Source organism: Mustela putorius, unplaced genomic scaffold, assembly GCF_011764305.1.
Source record: "Mustela putorius furo isolate JIRA1106 unplaced genomic scaffold, ASM1176430v1.1 tig00002088_pilon_pilon_pilon, whole genome shotgun sequence".
NCBI classification, from domain to species: Eukaryota; Metazoa; Chordata; class Mammalia; order Carnivora; family Mustelidae; genus Mustela; species Mustela putorius.
Genome location: NW_025421946.1, coordinates 130,748 through 144,276, shown reverse-complemented (window position 1 = coordinate 144,276; position 13,529 = coordinate 130,748). Strand labels below are relative to the sequence as shown.

Genomic DNA, 13,529 nt, shown 5'->3' with positions numbered 1-13,529 from the left:
TGATCTACAAGACATTATTCTCATCTTCAATCTTCTTTATTCAGAGTGGTGGAAATTCTTTTATTCCTTTCCTAGATTGAAACCACTAATGTCTGAATTCCATGTATTAGCAACTTCTGGTTTATTCTGTCATTTTGCTGGACCTCATCATCAAATATCTAAGAAAAGCTGTTATGTAGATCATCTTTCTTCATTTTTTGCATATCTAAAGTAACTTTATCATTCACATATTTGATTGACTATTATATTGAGAACATGATTACAGTCTAATAATTACTTCTTTTCATAAAAAGAAAATTGCTCTATGATCCTCCAGCATCAATATTTATTAGTAGGGATCCTTTTCAATTATGGAAATATGAATTGAAATTTTTGGTATTTTAATGTTTATTTTCCACCTGAAATTTTTAAGGATTTTTTTCATTATCTTTTCTTCTTTGACAGTAGCATGTTTAGGTTTGACTCTTTTACAAATTTTCTAGATATTTTGGTATATCTTGATTACTTCTTAAAATACAAATTTTTAATTTTGTTATAGAAAATATTATTTTGTAGATATTTGGAAAAATTCTCTTTGCCTCAACAGTTTTCACTTTTAATGTAAATCTTAAAAGTAAGACTTCTGCCGTCCTGGAAAGAAATTCCATATTTCTTTATTTTCCTTTCATATTTTATATTGCCTTACCTTTTTTCTCTTTCTGTGAGATTTTTGTAACTTTATTTTCCTTTCCTTATGTATTTTTGCCATCAGTAATTCTTTTCTATTATAAGTCATTTTCTAATTCTCTGCTTGTCTCTTTTCCATAGAAAACCATTCATTGTTTTATGGGTGAAATATATTATCAGATATCTCTAGAAAGTATTGATATTGGAAATGTTCTCCTGCAAAAATAATAAAGATGGTGACATTGAACAGATACAGAAAACAATATAATCCTGACCTGTTTGTAAAGTAGTATACATTCATACCCAATAATCGTATCAATATTTGTATAACTATAATAGTTCAAATACTGTTTATTAGTTTTCAGCTATTGCAATGAAATGATAAACAAATCTAGGAAGATTTCTAGACTCATAGCTAGTGATAATAATCTTAAGTATAGGAAATTAAAGGGGTGCCTGGAAGGCTCAGTATGTTCAGTGTCTGCCTTCAGCAAAGGTCATGATGCCAGGGTCCTACGATTGAGCCCCACTTTGATCTCCCTGCTCAACAAGGAGCCTATTTCTCCCTCTCTGTTGCTACCCCTGTTTGTGCGCTCTCTCTCTCTCTGTCTCTCTAATAAATAAAATTTTAAAAAGAGCAGGAAGTTAAAAATATATCTGATTAACATTGAGGTTGGAAGTAGTAGGGAGATAAGGAAACTGTAGACACACATATCTATATATGTAGATTATATATATATATATATATAAAATGTAGATACATGTATACACTATAGGCACACACACATACATAAATCACACACACACATATGTATATATAAATCACACAGGTGACAGATACTGCAACTGAGTTGCAATCCCCATTGTCTATAAAAGGGGAGTTTGTAGTCAAATTAAAGTTCAAATATAACTTGTAGTAAAAGAAGAAATCACCAAAGAGAAGAAAAAATCCATACACATACACACACAATATTTTTAAGAGGTTATCTCTGGAAAGGAACTAGATGGAAGAGATTTTCAAGATGGAAGTTTTGATTTTTTTTTTAATGATTATCTTGTCTGGATTATTTGATCATAATTTGTACACATATACATATTATTGATACTAAATTTAGCATACCATGGAAAGAAGTTAAATATATATACTTGTAAGCCATGGGCAGAAAGAACAGGAGGAAAGGAAGAAAATGTTTCACAATTCAGAGAAATCAGAGAGCATCCTCAAGACATATTATTTTAAATAAATATTTTATTGAACTATAATATGCATGCAAAAAAGAGCACACATCGTAAGTGTACAGCCTCATTAAATATCACCAAGTGGACACTTTGTAATTACCATTCAGGTCAAGAACTAAATCCCTTGGCAGCTCCTCAGAAGCATTCCTCATACCCTGTCCAATCATTATCTGGGCTTTCATTCCCAAAGTTAAACACCATCCTCATTTCTAACACCAAAAATTAGTTTTTGTCTGCTTGTGAACTGCATCTAAATGAAATCACACTACACATATTATTTTGTCTCTTTCACTCAACATTGTATTTGAAATAGACCATAATTATTTTTATTTATTCAGCTTGGATATTGAAGGATATACGTTCTGGGTATTATGAATATGCTGCAACTTAACATCATTTAGAAGTTTTCTAATGAACATATGTATGCACTGCTAGATATACAGTTGACAAACTTGGGAAATAAAGCATGAAAAAAATAACTTGGGAAAGAAGAATGAACTACAAATGGTGAAGAAAACGTTATGATAAATAAACTAGCACAGATATTGAAGAACATGGCTCATGTTTGCCAGAGATTTAAATTTTTTTAGAAAGTTCAACTCTAGTCCTAGTGATCCAACAACTGTCCCCTATTTGAAGAAGGGGCACCTGGGTAGCTCAGTCAGTTAAGCATCTCCCTTCAGCTGGGGTCATTATCACAGGGTCTGGTGATCACGTCTGGTATCAGGTTCCCTGCTCAGCAGAGAGCCTACTTCTGACTCTCCCTCTGCTGCTCTCCCTGTGTGTTCATTCAAAAAAAAGTCTTTGAAGAACATGGGATTTCAGGAGAGAAAAGTCTCTGCCTAATGGGCATTGTGATACCCATTAAAGAGAGGTAGAAGAATTAAAAAGTCCCATGGAACTTTCCTGTGGCCAGATACCTGCTTTCATTTGGAGAGTTCCCTACAGTCTTGCTGATCTCAACCTGGCTAAGAGAATTCTAACGTCTCAGAAAAACTCTACTTAAATTTTATGAGAATTTTCTTTTTTCCCTTAAGCAAGAATCTAATGACACTTTTTTGTATCTGCTTAGTTTTCACCCCATACACAATAGGGTTCATTGTGGGAGGCATCAGCAGATACAGATTAGCCATAATAATGTGTATGTGTGGAGGAATAGTGTGTCCCCCCCCCCCACACCCCAACCGGTGAGTAAAGAACGTGAAAAAGGCTGGAACATAGGTGATGACAATGGCACAGATGTGGGCAGTACATGTGCTGAAGGCCTTCTGCTGTGCATCTGCTGAAGAGAGACTCACAACTGCTCGAAGGATCATGGTGTAGGAGATTGTGATGCACAAGATATCAAAGCCCCCAATCAGTAGGGCAACCATCAAACCATAGATAGCATTGATCCTAACATTTCCACAGGATATCTTGGCCACAGACATGTGGTCACAGTAGGTGTGAGGTATGACATTGCCCCTGCAGTATGGCAGGCGCCTGGTGAGGAAAGTGAAAGGGATAACAAGTACTACACCTCTAAGAAAAGTGAGGAGTCCAGCCTTGGCAATGACTTCATTAGTGAGGATAGTAGTATAGCGCAGGGGGTAGCAGATGGCCACATAGCGGTCCAGTGCCATAAGCATGAGCACCCCAGACTCCATCCCTGTGAATGTATGCACAAAGAACATCTGGGCCAGGCAAGCCTTAAAGTCAATCTCCTTGAGGCTGAACCACAATATGCAGAGGGTGTTGGGAAGAGTGCTGGTGCACATAAGCACATCTGTGAAGGAAAGAAGGGCTAGGAAGATGTACATAGGTCTGTGTTAAAGCTTCTTCAGAGTAAATGAGGTACATAAGGCCAAAGTTCCCTGTAATGGCAATGCTGTACATGGTGCACAGTGGGAAGGAGATCCACAGATGCACTTCTTCCAGCCCAGGGATGCCATTTAAGATGAATGAAGCTGGAGTTAGACTGGTGCCATTTATGAATGACATAACACCTGTGGAAGTTCATGGTACAGCAGTTATAGAATTGTTCTGTAAGCAGAAAAAAGAAAAAAGGGAGAAGGAAAGAAGGGGAGAGGAGGAGGAGAAGAAGGAGGAGGAGGAGGAGAAGAGGAGAGGAGGAGGAGAGAAGGAGAAAGAAGGAGGAGGAAGAAGAGAAGGAGGAGGAGGAGGAAGAGCGGGAGGAGGAAGAGGAGGAGGAGGAGGGGAGGAGGGTGGGGAGGAGGAGAGGAAGAAGGAGGAGGAGGAGAAGGCTCAAAGAGTAACTGACCAGCAGGATTTTCTTTCTTTATAATGGCTAATTTGTCTTTTTGTAGATCAGTCACTGGATAAGGTCTTTTATGTTGACTATGTGACATATGCACTGTTTGGGTCCATGTCTTAAGCATTAGACTCTGACCAGATAAACTGACTTTTAGTGGATGTGCTGGATCTTGTTGTGTCTAGGATTTCATGGTTTTGTTATCATAATTTGCAGTCCATTCTCCAGGCTGAAGTTGGTCACAAACTCACCAACTGTGTGATCAAGAATTGATGAAATATGCCCTAAGGGCTAAGGTCTCATCATCATAGTCAGGGATACATATTTCATTCTAAAATGTTAACAGTTTTCAATGGTTCTTGTGGGCTCACCTTTCTCAGGTAATCAGTCTTACTAGAGGACTAACCTTACAATGATTTAAAAAAGGGTTAATTTTAGCACAAATGTCCCACTTTTGGTTTGGGATAAAACTTAAATTCAGAAAACTAAGAATCATAGAATGGTCTTAAATGTTAAAACATAATAATCTCTTTATTAACATCATCAAATGGCCCCTGATTACTGTTCTTGGGTCACTACCACTATAAATAGTGGGTGAAGAATCATTGGGAATGTAGTAACTTATGAGACATTAATGTTGTTCTAAGAGTCTCTTCCAATGGACTCTAGAGTCTAGCCCAACGTGAATGGAGATACTCATCATCTTAAACTAAAACAACTGACATTTTCTTTAGAACAGAGTACTTTTTTTTCACCCTATATCACAATTTCAGGGAGCCATAGAAATGAATATTTCCCAGCCTGCATAAGCTCCAAAACAAATTTTTCTAGGATAAAAGAGAGATATTCAAGACATTTTTAAAGCCCATAGAAAATATTTATGAACAAAATATATTTATGAATAGTAAGGAGGATAATATTATTTGGTGTGATAGTATATGTGAGGAAATAGGAACTTAGTTTTGAGCATAAGATGGATGTAAATAAGATGCAAAAGTCTGAAGAAGTGGGCTATGTTAGACTAGAATGTGATAATTTAGGAAAAAAAAAAAATGTGCCAGTAGTGAAATAAGGATAGTCCTATAGAGGGCTGTTGAAAGGAAAATAGTCTCTTTGAATAAAAAATATCAATGCCAACATTAGTAGTACCTCCTGGACATATGAGAGGTGACCTCCCTGCCACTTCCCAGGTGTCTCTGAAATCTAAGACTATATAAACTTGGCTCTGCTTGTCTATGTCTTTTATAAAATTTTATATCTTTATTTTTTTAAATATTAAAGCTGAGGAAATGAAATCTAGAAGCACTTTAAATTAGAAATATTTCAACTATAACTATGAAATAAAATGGAAGCAATTGCCTGGAAGGAAAAGTGAATGAGAAACAGAAAACTATGGAATAAGCCTGTCTTCACTCTTACGTGTTTTGTTTTTTTGTTTTTCCACTGCATCTTGAAAATGCTCACTTTAGCTTACACAGCCAGTGGGACTGATGACTTCTCTTTAGAATATTCCCCACAAGGATTATATTTCAGTATCTGAAACATTAACATTTTTATCGAAAGTGAAAAAGGAGTACATAAGCCAGTATATAAAGGCATCTGTATAGTAGGGTACACTGGATCTTTTCCAAAGGTAAGGAGAAGAACCATGTATGACAACTCTTATGCCTCTTCCCAGCTCAGCTATCATAATTTGCACCCACTCCTTTAATAAGAAGAATGCAGCCCCAATTCAGAAATCTGCTCACCCTGAAAGCTGCTGGAGTTCCTCACATAGCTGAAGACATATCCACAGATTAAGTCATATTCATGTCTATGTGATGCTTTTGGTCCTGCAAGAGTGATCTAAAACCTATACTGAGACCATGAGGAGGCGAGTGGAGGAGGAGGGACTTTTCTATTCTGTGTGTGTGTGTGTGTGTGTGTGTGTGCGCGTGCGTGCGTGCGCGCGCGCGTGTGTGTCCATGTATGTGCATGTAGTGTGTGTGTGTGTGTTATATTCTAAAGTTGGGAGCTGGGGAAACTTAATTGCTACAATATCTTTCTCCTATAGTCTCAGAGGAGAGCTGATTTCCTGTGTGTGTTTGTAAGAAAAAAGAGACTTAGGAATCAGATATATCTGGGTCCTAAGGACTCCAGCTCAGCCACTGGAAATTGTCTTAGGAATTATTTTGTCCCAAATCATAATCTAGCACTTTTGAAGCATATTTTTTAGAGGTATAATTAGATGGTCTGAGACAACAACCAACAACAAAAATAAAGGTAAAACAGAGCATGTGCAGATCTAGAATTATTTAGACTTTGGAATTAAATCTTTTGGGAGACAGACCTGTCTACTACCTTTTTTCAAAACTTAGAATAAACATCATGCACAAAATTGGTACTGAAAAAAAAATATTTTGCTGAAAAAAATTAAATAATCTTGGTCTAAAAAATTGAGCTTTAGATGAGATCTTGTAGTTAGTGTTCTTGATAAATTCACTCATTAATGTTAACATTTTTATATAAATTTCTTTGGATTATCTAAACATTAGCATCCCTTTGTGAATTAAAAACATTTTGTTCTCCCTTTCCTGTATTTTTTGGCATTTTTTTTCTTGCCTTCTTAACTAGCTACAACACCCTTCTTGTGCAATGTTTAACAGGAAGAGTGATCAGGGATATCTTTGCTTCATTACTGATGATTGGGCGTAGTGAAGCCCTACTAGGGCTTTCTGTATCCCTTTAGGATACAGAAACCAATTCTAAACAATCAGGTGAAAACACGGATTTATGTTACAATGCAAAAGCACAGCAGTGCAACTGATAAACTATTGAACTCTACATCTGAAACTAATGATGTACTATAACTGGCTAATTGAATTTTTTTAAAAAGCACAGCAGTGCAATTGTAACAGTTACTATGAAATAAAAAGTGGTCACTTGCTTGAAATAAATCTTACCTGGCTAACTGCTTATAGTAACATATAATAATTTATAATAATATGCCTGTGCTTGCTGGTAGATAAAATTTATTGGACTTTCAATGTACTGCCCCCCACCCCCACCCCCCACACTTACCTTGAAATAAACATTTGGGATGTTCAGGAAAGTGTAATTCATTGCTGGGAAGATAATTCTGGACTAACATCAATTAACTCACCAACATGTATGATATCTGCTCTAGATTTTTTTTCAGTTGTAAAAATGCATTTATGATTTTATTTTGGGAAATTATTTTTTAAAGATACATATTTCTCAGAACACTGTTTTTTTTAAAGAATTTATTTATTTATTTATTTGACAGACGGAGATCACAAGTAGGCAGAGAGGCAGGCATAGAGAGAGGAGGAAACAGGCTCCCTGCAGAGCAGAGAGCTCAATTCGGGGCTCCATCCCAGGACCCTGGGATCATGACCTGAGCTAAAGGCAGAGGTTTTAACCCACTGAGTCACCCAGGTGCCCCATCTCAGAACAGTGTTTTTAAAACTATGTTTAGCTGACTTTTATTCATTTTTTAACTGTTGAAGTTCAGAAAAACATTTCTATTTTTTTTAATTTTTTATAACATATAATGTATTATTATCCCCAGGAGTACAGGTCTGTGAATCGTCAGGCTTATATAGTTCACAGCACTCCCCATATTTGCTATAGATTTCTTTATTAAGATTTTATTTATTCATTTGACACTCAGAGATCACAAGTAGGCAAAGAAGCAGGCATAGAGAGAGGAGGAAACAGGCTCCCCGCGGAGCAGAGAGCTCAATGCGGGGCTCGATCCCAGGACCCTGGGATCATGACCTGAGCTGAAGGCAGAGGCTTTAACCCACTGAGCCACTCAGGCGCCCCTAGATTTTTTATAGGTACCTTTTTTCCAGCTCTATTGAGATATAATTGGCATATAACATTGTGTAAGTTTAAGGTGTACAATGTGATGATTTGATACAGAATATTTGCCACAATATTGTTATTTAACATTCTTCACCTTACATAGTTAACATTCTATTATTATGGTGAGAACATTAGAACTCTACTCTCATAGCAACTTTCAAGTGTATAATACAATATTGTTAAGTGTAGTCACCATGCTATACATTAGACTCTCTAATACTTATATTCATTTTATAACTGTAAGTTTGTATCCTTTGATCAACATCTCCCAATTTTCCCTACCCTTATCCCCCTGGCATCCACCATTCTACTGTTTCAATGAGTTTGATGTTTTTACATTCCATATTTAAGTGAGATCATACAGTATGATCTGCCTGATTTACTTCATTCAGCATAATGCCCTCAAGGTCCATCCATTTGTCATAAATGCCAATATTTCCCTCTTTCATATGGGTGAATAATACTCTGTCCAATATAGATACCACATTTTCTTTATATAGTCATCCATCTATAGATACTTGTTTCCATGTCCTGGTGTGTTGTGTTAATGCTGCAATGAACATGGAAGTACAGATATTTCTTTGAGATAATAATTTTATCTTCAGATATATATTTGGAAGTGAGATTTCTGGATCATATGGCATTTATGTTTGTAATTTTTTGAGGTAACTTCATGCTGTTTTCCATGACTGAACCAATATGTATTCTCACCAATAGTGCACCAGAGTTCCCTTTTCTCCTCTCCAATGTTTGTTATCTACTGTTTTGTTTTATAACAACCATGCTAACAGATTTAAGGTGATTGCCTTGTAGTTTTGAACTACACTGTTGAGCACTGCACAGAGCTTAACAATGTCATTAGTTAAATGTAAATACTAAAATCTTTCATGCTTACCAGCAAAAGACAATTAGAAATATAATACAAAATGAACATGGCCAAGATTTGTAAGTTGTAAATTATTATGTAATTTTTAGCCCATCAAACTATCACCTGAGAATATGAACACATACACATAGACAGAGTATACAGTATAAAACCAAAAGAGATCAGGTATCTGTTATAATGTTTGTACTATGTTAGCATTCTTGTCCTTCAATAAGAGTCCCAGGACTACTCAGTAGGATAGAATAACAATGCGTGGGTACAAAAAGATTATTTTTTTTCCTAAATTTATTGTTTAGATCATGCAAAATACTTGTTCATCTTTTGTCTCTGACTGAAACCAACCTCACTACCATCTTCTTTTGTAGGATGTCTTTACTGATATAAAAGTAACATGCTTTGCAATTGACCATCATGCATGAAGCCAACATCTCCTGCCTGACACCAAGATACTTCATTCTTGATGGGATTCCTGAACTAGAAGAGTTACACATCTGGATCTCCCTGCCCTTCTGTCTCATAAACATCATCGCTGTCCTGGGGAACTGTGGGCTCATCTACCTCATCAGCTATGATGAGGCCCTGCATCAGCCTATGTACTACTTTCTAGATTTGTGGTCTCTTACAGATATTAGTGGGTTCACTTCATTTGTCCCTAATATATTATGTATCTTTTGCTTCAATCTTAAAGAGATTGACTTTAATGCCTGCCTCATGAAGAAGTTTTTCATCCACATGTTGACAGGTATGGAGTCTGGTGTGCTCATGCTTATGGCCCTGGATCACTATGTGTCCATTTGCTACCCTCTTTGCTATTCTAGCATCCTCACCAACACAGTAATTATCAAGTTTGGGTTTGCTGCCTTCAGTCAAAGTGTGTTGCTCATGATCCCATTCACTTTCCTGGTCAAGTACCTTCCCTACTGCAGGAGCAACCTCTTCCACCCCACCTACTGTGACCTACGTCTGTGGCCAAACTGCCCTGTGACAACATCAAGATTAATGCCATCTATGGTCTCAAAGCTTCCATATTGATTGGAGGATTTGATATGTTTTGTATTTTCATGTCTTACACCATGATTATCGGTCCTACAGTGAGTCTGTCATCTTCAGATGCTCACCGCAAATCCTTCAGCACCTGTACATCTCTCATATGTAATATTGTCATTACCTAGTCCCAACCTTCTTCGACTTTACTCATCATTTTGGGAACACACCATACCTCACCATGTTCACATTTTTATAGCCAATCTTTACCTGTTAATGCCTCCTACCCTGAATCCAATTGTCTACAGAGTAAAGACCAAGCAGATTTGTGAAGGAGTGATCAAATTGTTTTTAGCAAGAAAGATATTTTGAGTGTGAGCTAAGTTTAGAGTATATGATTCTGCATGTAGCATAAAGGTAGAGAAAACTTATAGGGGAAAAGAATAGATGCAAAATTCATAACCATGAACATCAGGAAAAAATACCTGTCAATATTCTGTTATAATATTTATGAAACAATCACAAAAGAAATTTTAACCTGAGACCTCTAATTTGATAGAAAAAAAAAATAGACAGGAAACAATTGTGTTTTCCACACAGTTTAATTTTGGACAGACCTGGTAGAATGAATTCATAGAACAGGAGTCTAGAATTTGAAGTGAACTCTTAATGATTAATGCTCTTTCATCTAGGGCACTCTGAGGGAGTATATAAAAAAGAGCAAAGCAGGTCAAATAGCTGAAAGACTCCTGAAGATTGGGGAAGACACCTATGTAAACTGTCTCAAGTGTTGTAGGGAAGTCAGAAACCCTTCCCCAGAAGGTTTGTGCTGAATTCCATGAGTTCTGTCATCTTTTTTATTCCATATTTATTTGAAACTTGGGAAAAAATAATTCTCCTTGTCTGCTCATTTCTTCCTGAGTAATTATTTGGATTCTTATCCATGTAGTCATGTACATACAAATTTAACCTGGAATAGACATGATCACTGACGTTCATTATAATCTGAGAAACATCCCTTAGAGTTGATATCAAGCAGAATTTTGAGAAACACAGTGGACACATTTGATGGGTATTTGAGTAAAGGTTTTATGAGTAGAGGAAAGGAGACTTAAAGAAAATCTATGTAATTTTCCAATCAAGATGTCTGGGCTTTACTGCTTTACTTGACTTTAATACAGGGGTAGTTAAGTGACCAGGGACAGTGAAGAAAGGAGTACTTTATTTAGAGTTCTGGAAATAACAGAGGAAAAAAAAGATAACAGTGAAAAAATTAACAGAGTAGAATGATAAATGTGGTATTCAGAAATAGGAAGACTGAATGAAAAGTGAAAAATAATAAGAGCATATCACAAGAGGTAATTGGAGTAATAGAATATGACCAGGAATGGATACAAGTAGATAGTTAGGTGGAAATCTTAATTATATTAAGATTATATTCTTATTACCTGCTAATATGATAACTATATTTCAGTATTACGTATATAGTGAAATCATTATAAATGTACAAATCACATCATATATTTTTGCAATATAATTACACATTAAGAATAAAAGAATAAAAATCTGTTTTTAATGCCTCTATATGATGTAAATTACCTCTATATGATGTAAATTATGAACTTATAATCAGCAAAATTTCTATGTCCTTGAATCATGTTTTTGGATTTTGTAAATTTTACTTAATTAAGAAATTTTCTTTTAAAAAATTTTTTTTTTAATTTTTTATTTTTTATAAACATATATTTTGATCCCCAGGGGTACAGATCTGTGAATCACCAGGTTTACACACTTCACAGAACTCACCAAAGCACATACCCTCCCCAATGTCCATAATCCCACCCCCTTCTCCCAAACCCCCTCCCCCCAGCAACCCTCAGTTTGTTTTGTGAGATTAAGAGTCACTTATGGTTTGTCTCCCTCCCAATCCCATCTTGTTTCATTGATTCTTCTCCTACCCACTTAAACCCCCATGTTGCATCACCACTTCCTCATATCAGGGAGATCATATGGTAGTTGTCTTTCTTTGCTTGACTTATTTCGCTAAGCATGATACGCTCTAGTTCCAACCATGTTGTCGCAAATGGCAAGATTTCATTTCTTTGATGGCTGCATAGTATTCCATTGTGTATATATACCACATCTTCTTGATCCATTCATCTGTTGATGGACATCTAGGTTCTTTCCATAGATTGTCTATTGTGGACATTGCTGCTATAAACATTCGGGTGCATGTGCCCCTTTGGATCACTACGTTTGTATCTTTAGGGTAAATACCCAATAGTGCAATTGCTGGGTCATAGGGAAGTTCTATTTTCAACATTTTGAGGAACCTCCAAGCTTTTTCCAGAGTGGCTGCACCAGCTTGCATTCCCACCAACAGTGTAGGAGGGTTCCCCTTTCTCCGCATCCTCGCCAGCATCTGTCATTTGCTGACTTGTTGATTTTAGCCATTCTGACTGGTGTGAGGTGATATTTCATTGTGGTTTTGATTTGTATTTCCCTGATGCCGAGTGATATGGAGCACTTTTTCATGTGTCTGTTGGCCATCTGGATGTCTTCTTTGCAGAAATGTCTGTTCATGTCCTCTGCCCATTTCTTGATTGGATTATTTGTTCTTTGGGTGTTGAGTTTGCTAAGTTCTTTATAGATTCTGGACACTAGTCCTTTATCTGATATGTAGTTTGCAAATATCTTCTCCTATTCTGTCAGTTGTCTTTATATTTGTTAACTGTTTCCTTTGCTGTGCAAAAGCTTTTGATCTTGATGAAATCCCAATAGTTCATTTTTGCCCTTGCTTCCCTTGCCTTTGGCATTGTTCCTAGGAAGGTGTTGCTGTGGCTGAGGTCGAAGAGGTTGCTGCCTGTGTTCTCCTCAACGATTTTGATGGATTCCTATCGCACATTGAGGTCCTTCATCCATTTTGAGTCTATTTTTGTGTGGTGTAAGGAATTGGTCCAATTTCATTTTTCTGCATGTGGCTGTCCAATTTTCCCAACACCATTATTGAAGAGGCTGTCTTTTTTCCATTGGACATTCTTTCCTGCTTAGTCGAAGATTAGTTGGCCATATAGTTGAGGGTCTATTTCTGGGCTCTCTATTCTGTTCCATTGATCTATGTGTCTGTTTTTGTGCCAGTACCATGTTGTCATGATGATGACAGCTTTGTAATAGAGCTTGAAGTCCGGAATTGTGATGCCACCAACGTTGGCTTTCTTTTTCAATATTTCTTTGGCTATTCGAGGTCTTTTCTGGTTCCATATAAATTTTAGAATTATTTATTCCATTTCTTTGAAAAAGATGGATGGTACTTTGATAGGAATTGCATTAAATGTGTAGATTGCTTTAGGTAGCATAGACATTTTCACAATATTTATTCTTCCAATCCAGGAGCATGGAACATTTTTCCATTTCTTTGTGTGTTCCTCAATTTCTTTCATGAGTACTTTATAGTTTTCTGAGTATAGATTCTGTGCCTCTTTGGTTAGGTTTATTCCTAGGTATCTTATGGTTTTGGGTGCAATTGTAAATGGGATGGACTCCTTAATTTCTCTTTCTTCTGTCTTGCTGTTGGTGTAGAGAAATGCAACTGATTTCTGTGCATTTATTTTATATCCTGACACTTTACTGAAT

The 13,529-nt window shown here is 36.4% G+C and overlaps 1 protein-coding gene and 1 pseudogene across 1 annotated transcript; one reads left to right on the top strand and one right to left on the bottom strand.

Moving 5' to 3' along the window:
• Nucleotides 1–2,903: 2,903 nt before the first annotated feature.
• Nucleotides 2,904–3,885, bottom strand: LOC123394259 (olfactory receptor 52N1-like). The gene is given in 2 exon segments (XM_045088013.1): nucleotides 2,904–3,713; nucleotides 3,715–3,885. Coding segments are annotated over 2 exon segments (981 nt in total).
• A 5,396-nt stretch (nucleotides 3,886–9,281) lies between these two features.
• LOC123394256 lies at nucleotides 9,282–10,721 on the top strand (annotated as a pseudogene).
• The last annotated feature ends 2,808 nt before the right edge of the window (nucleotides 10,722–13,529 follow it).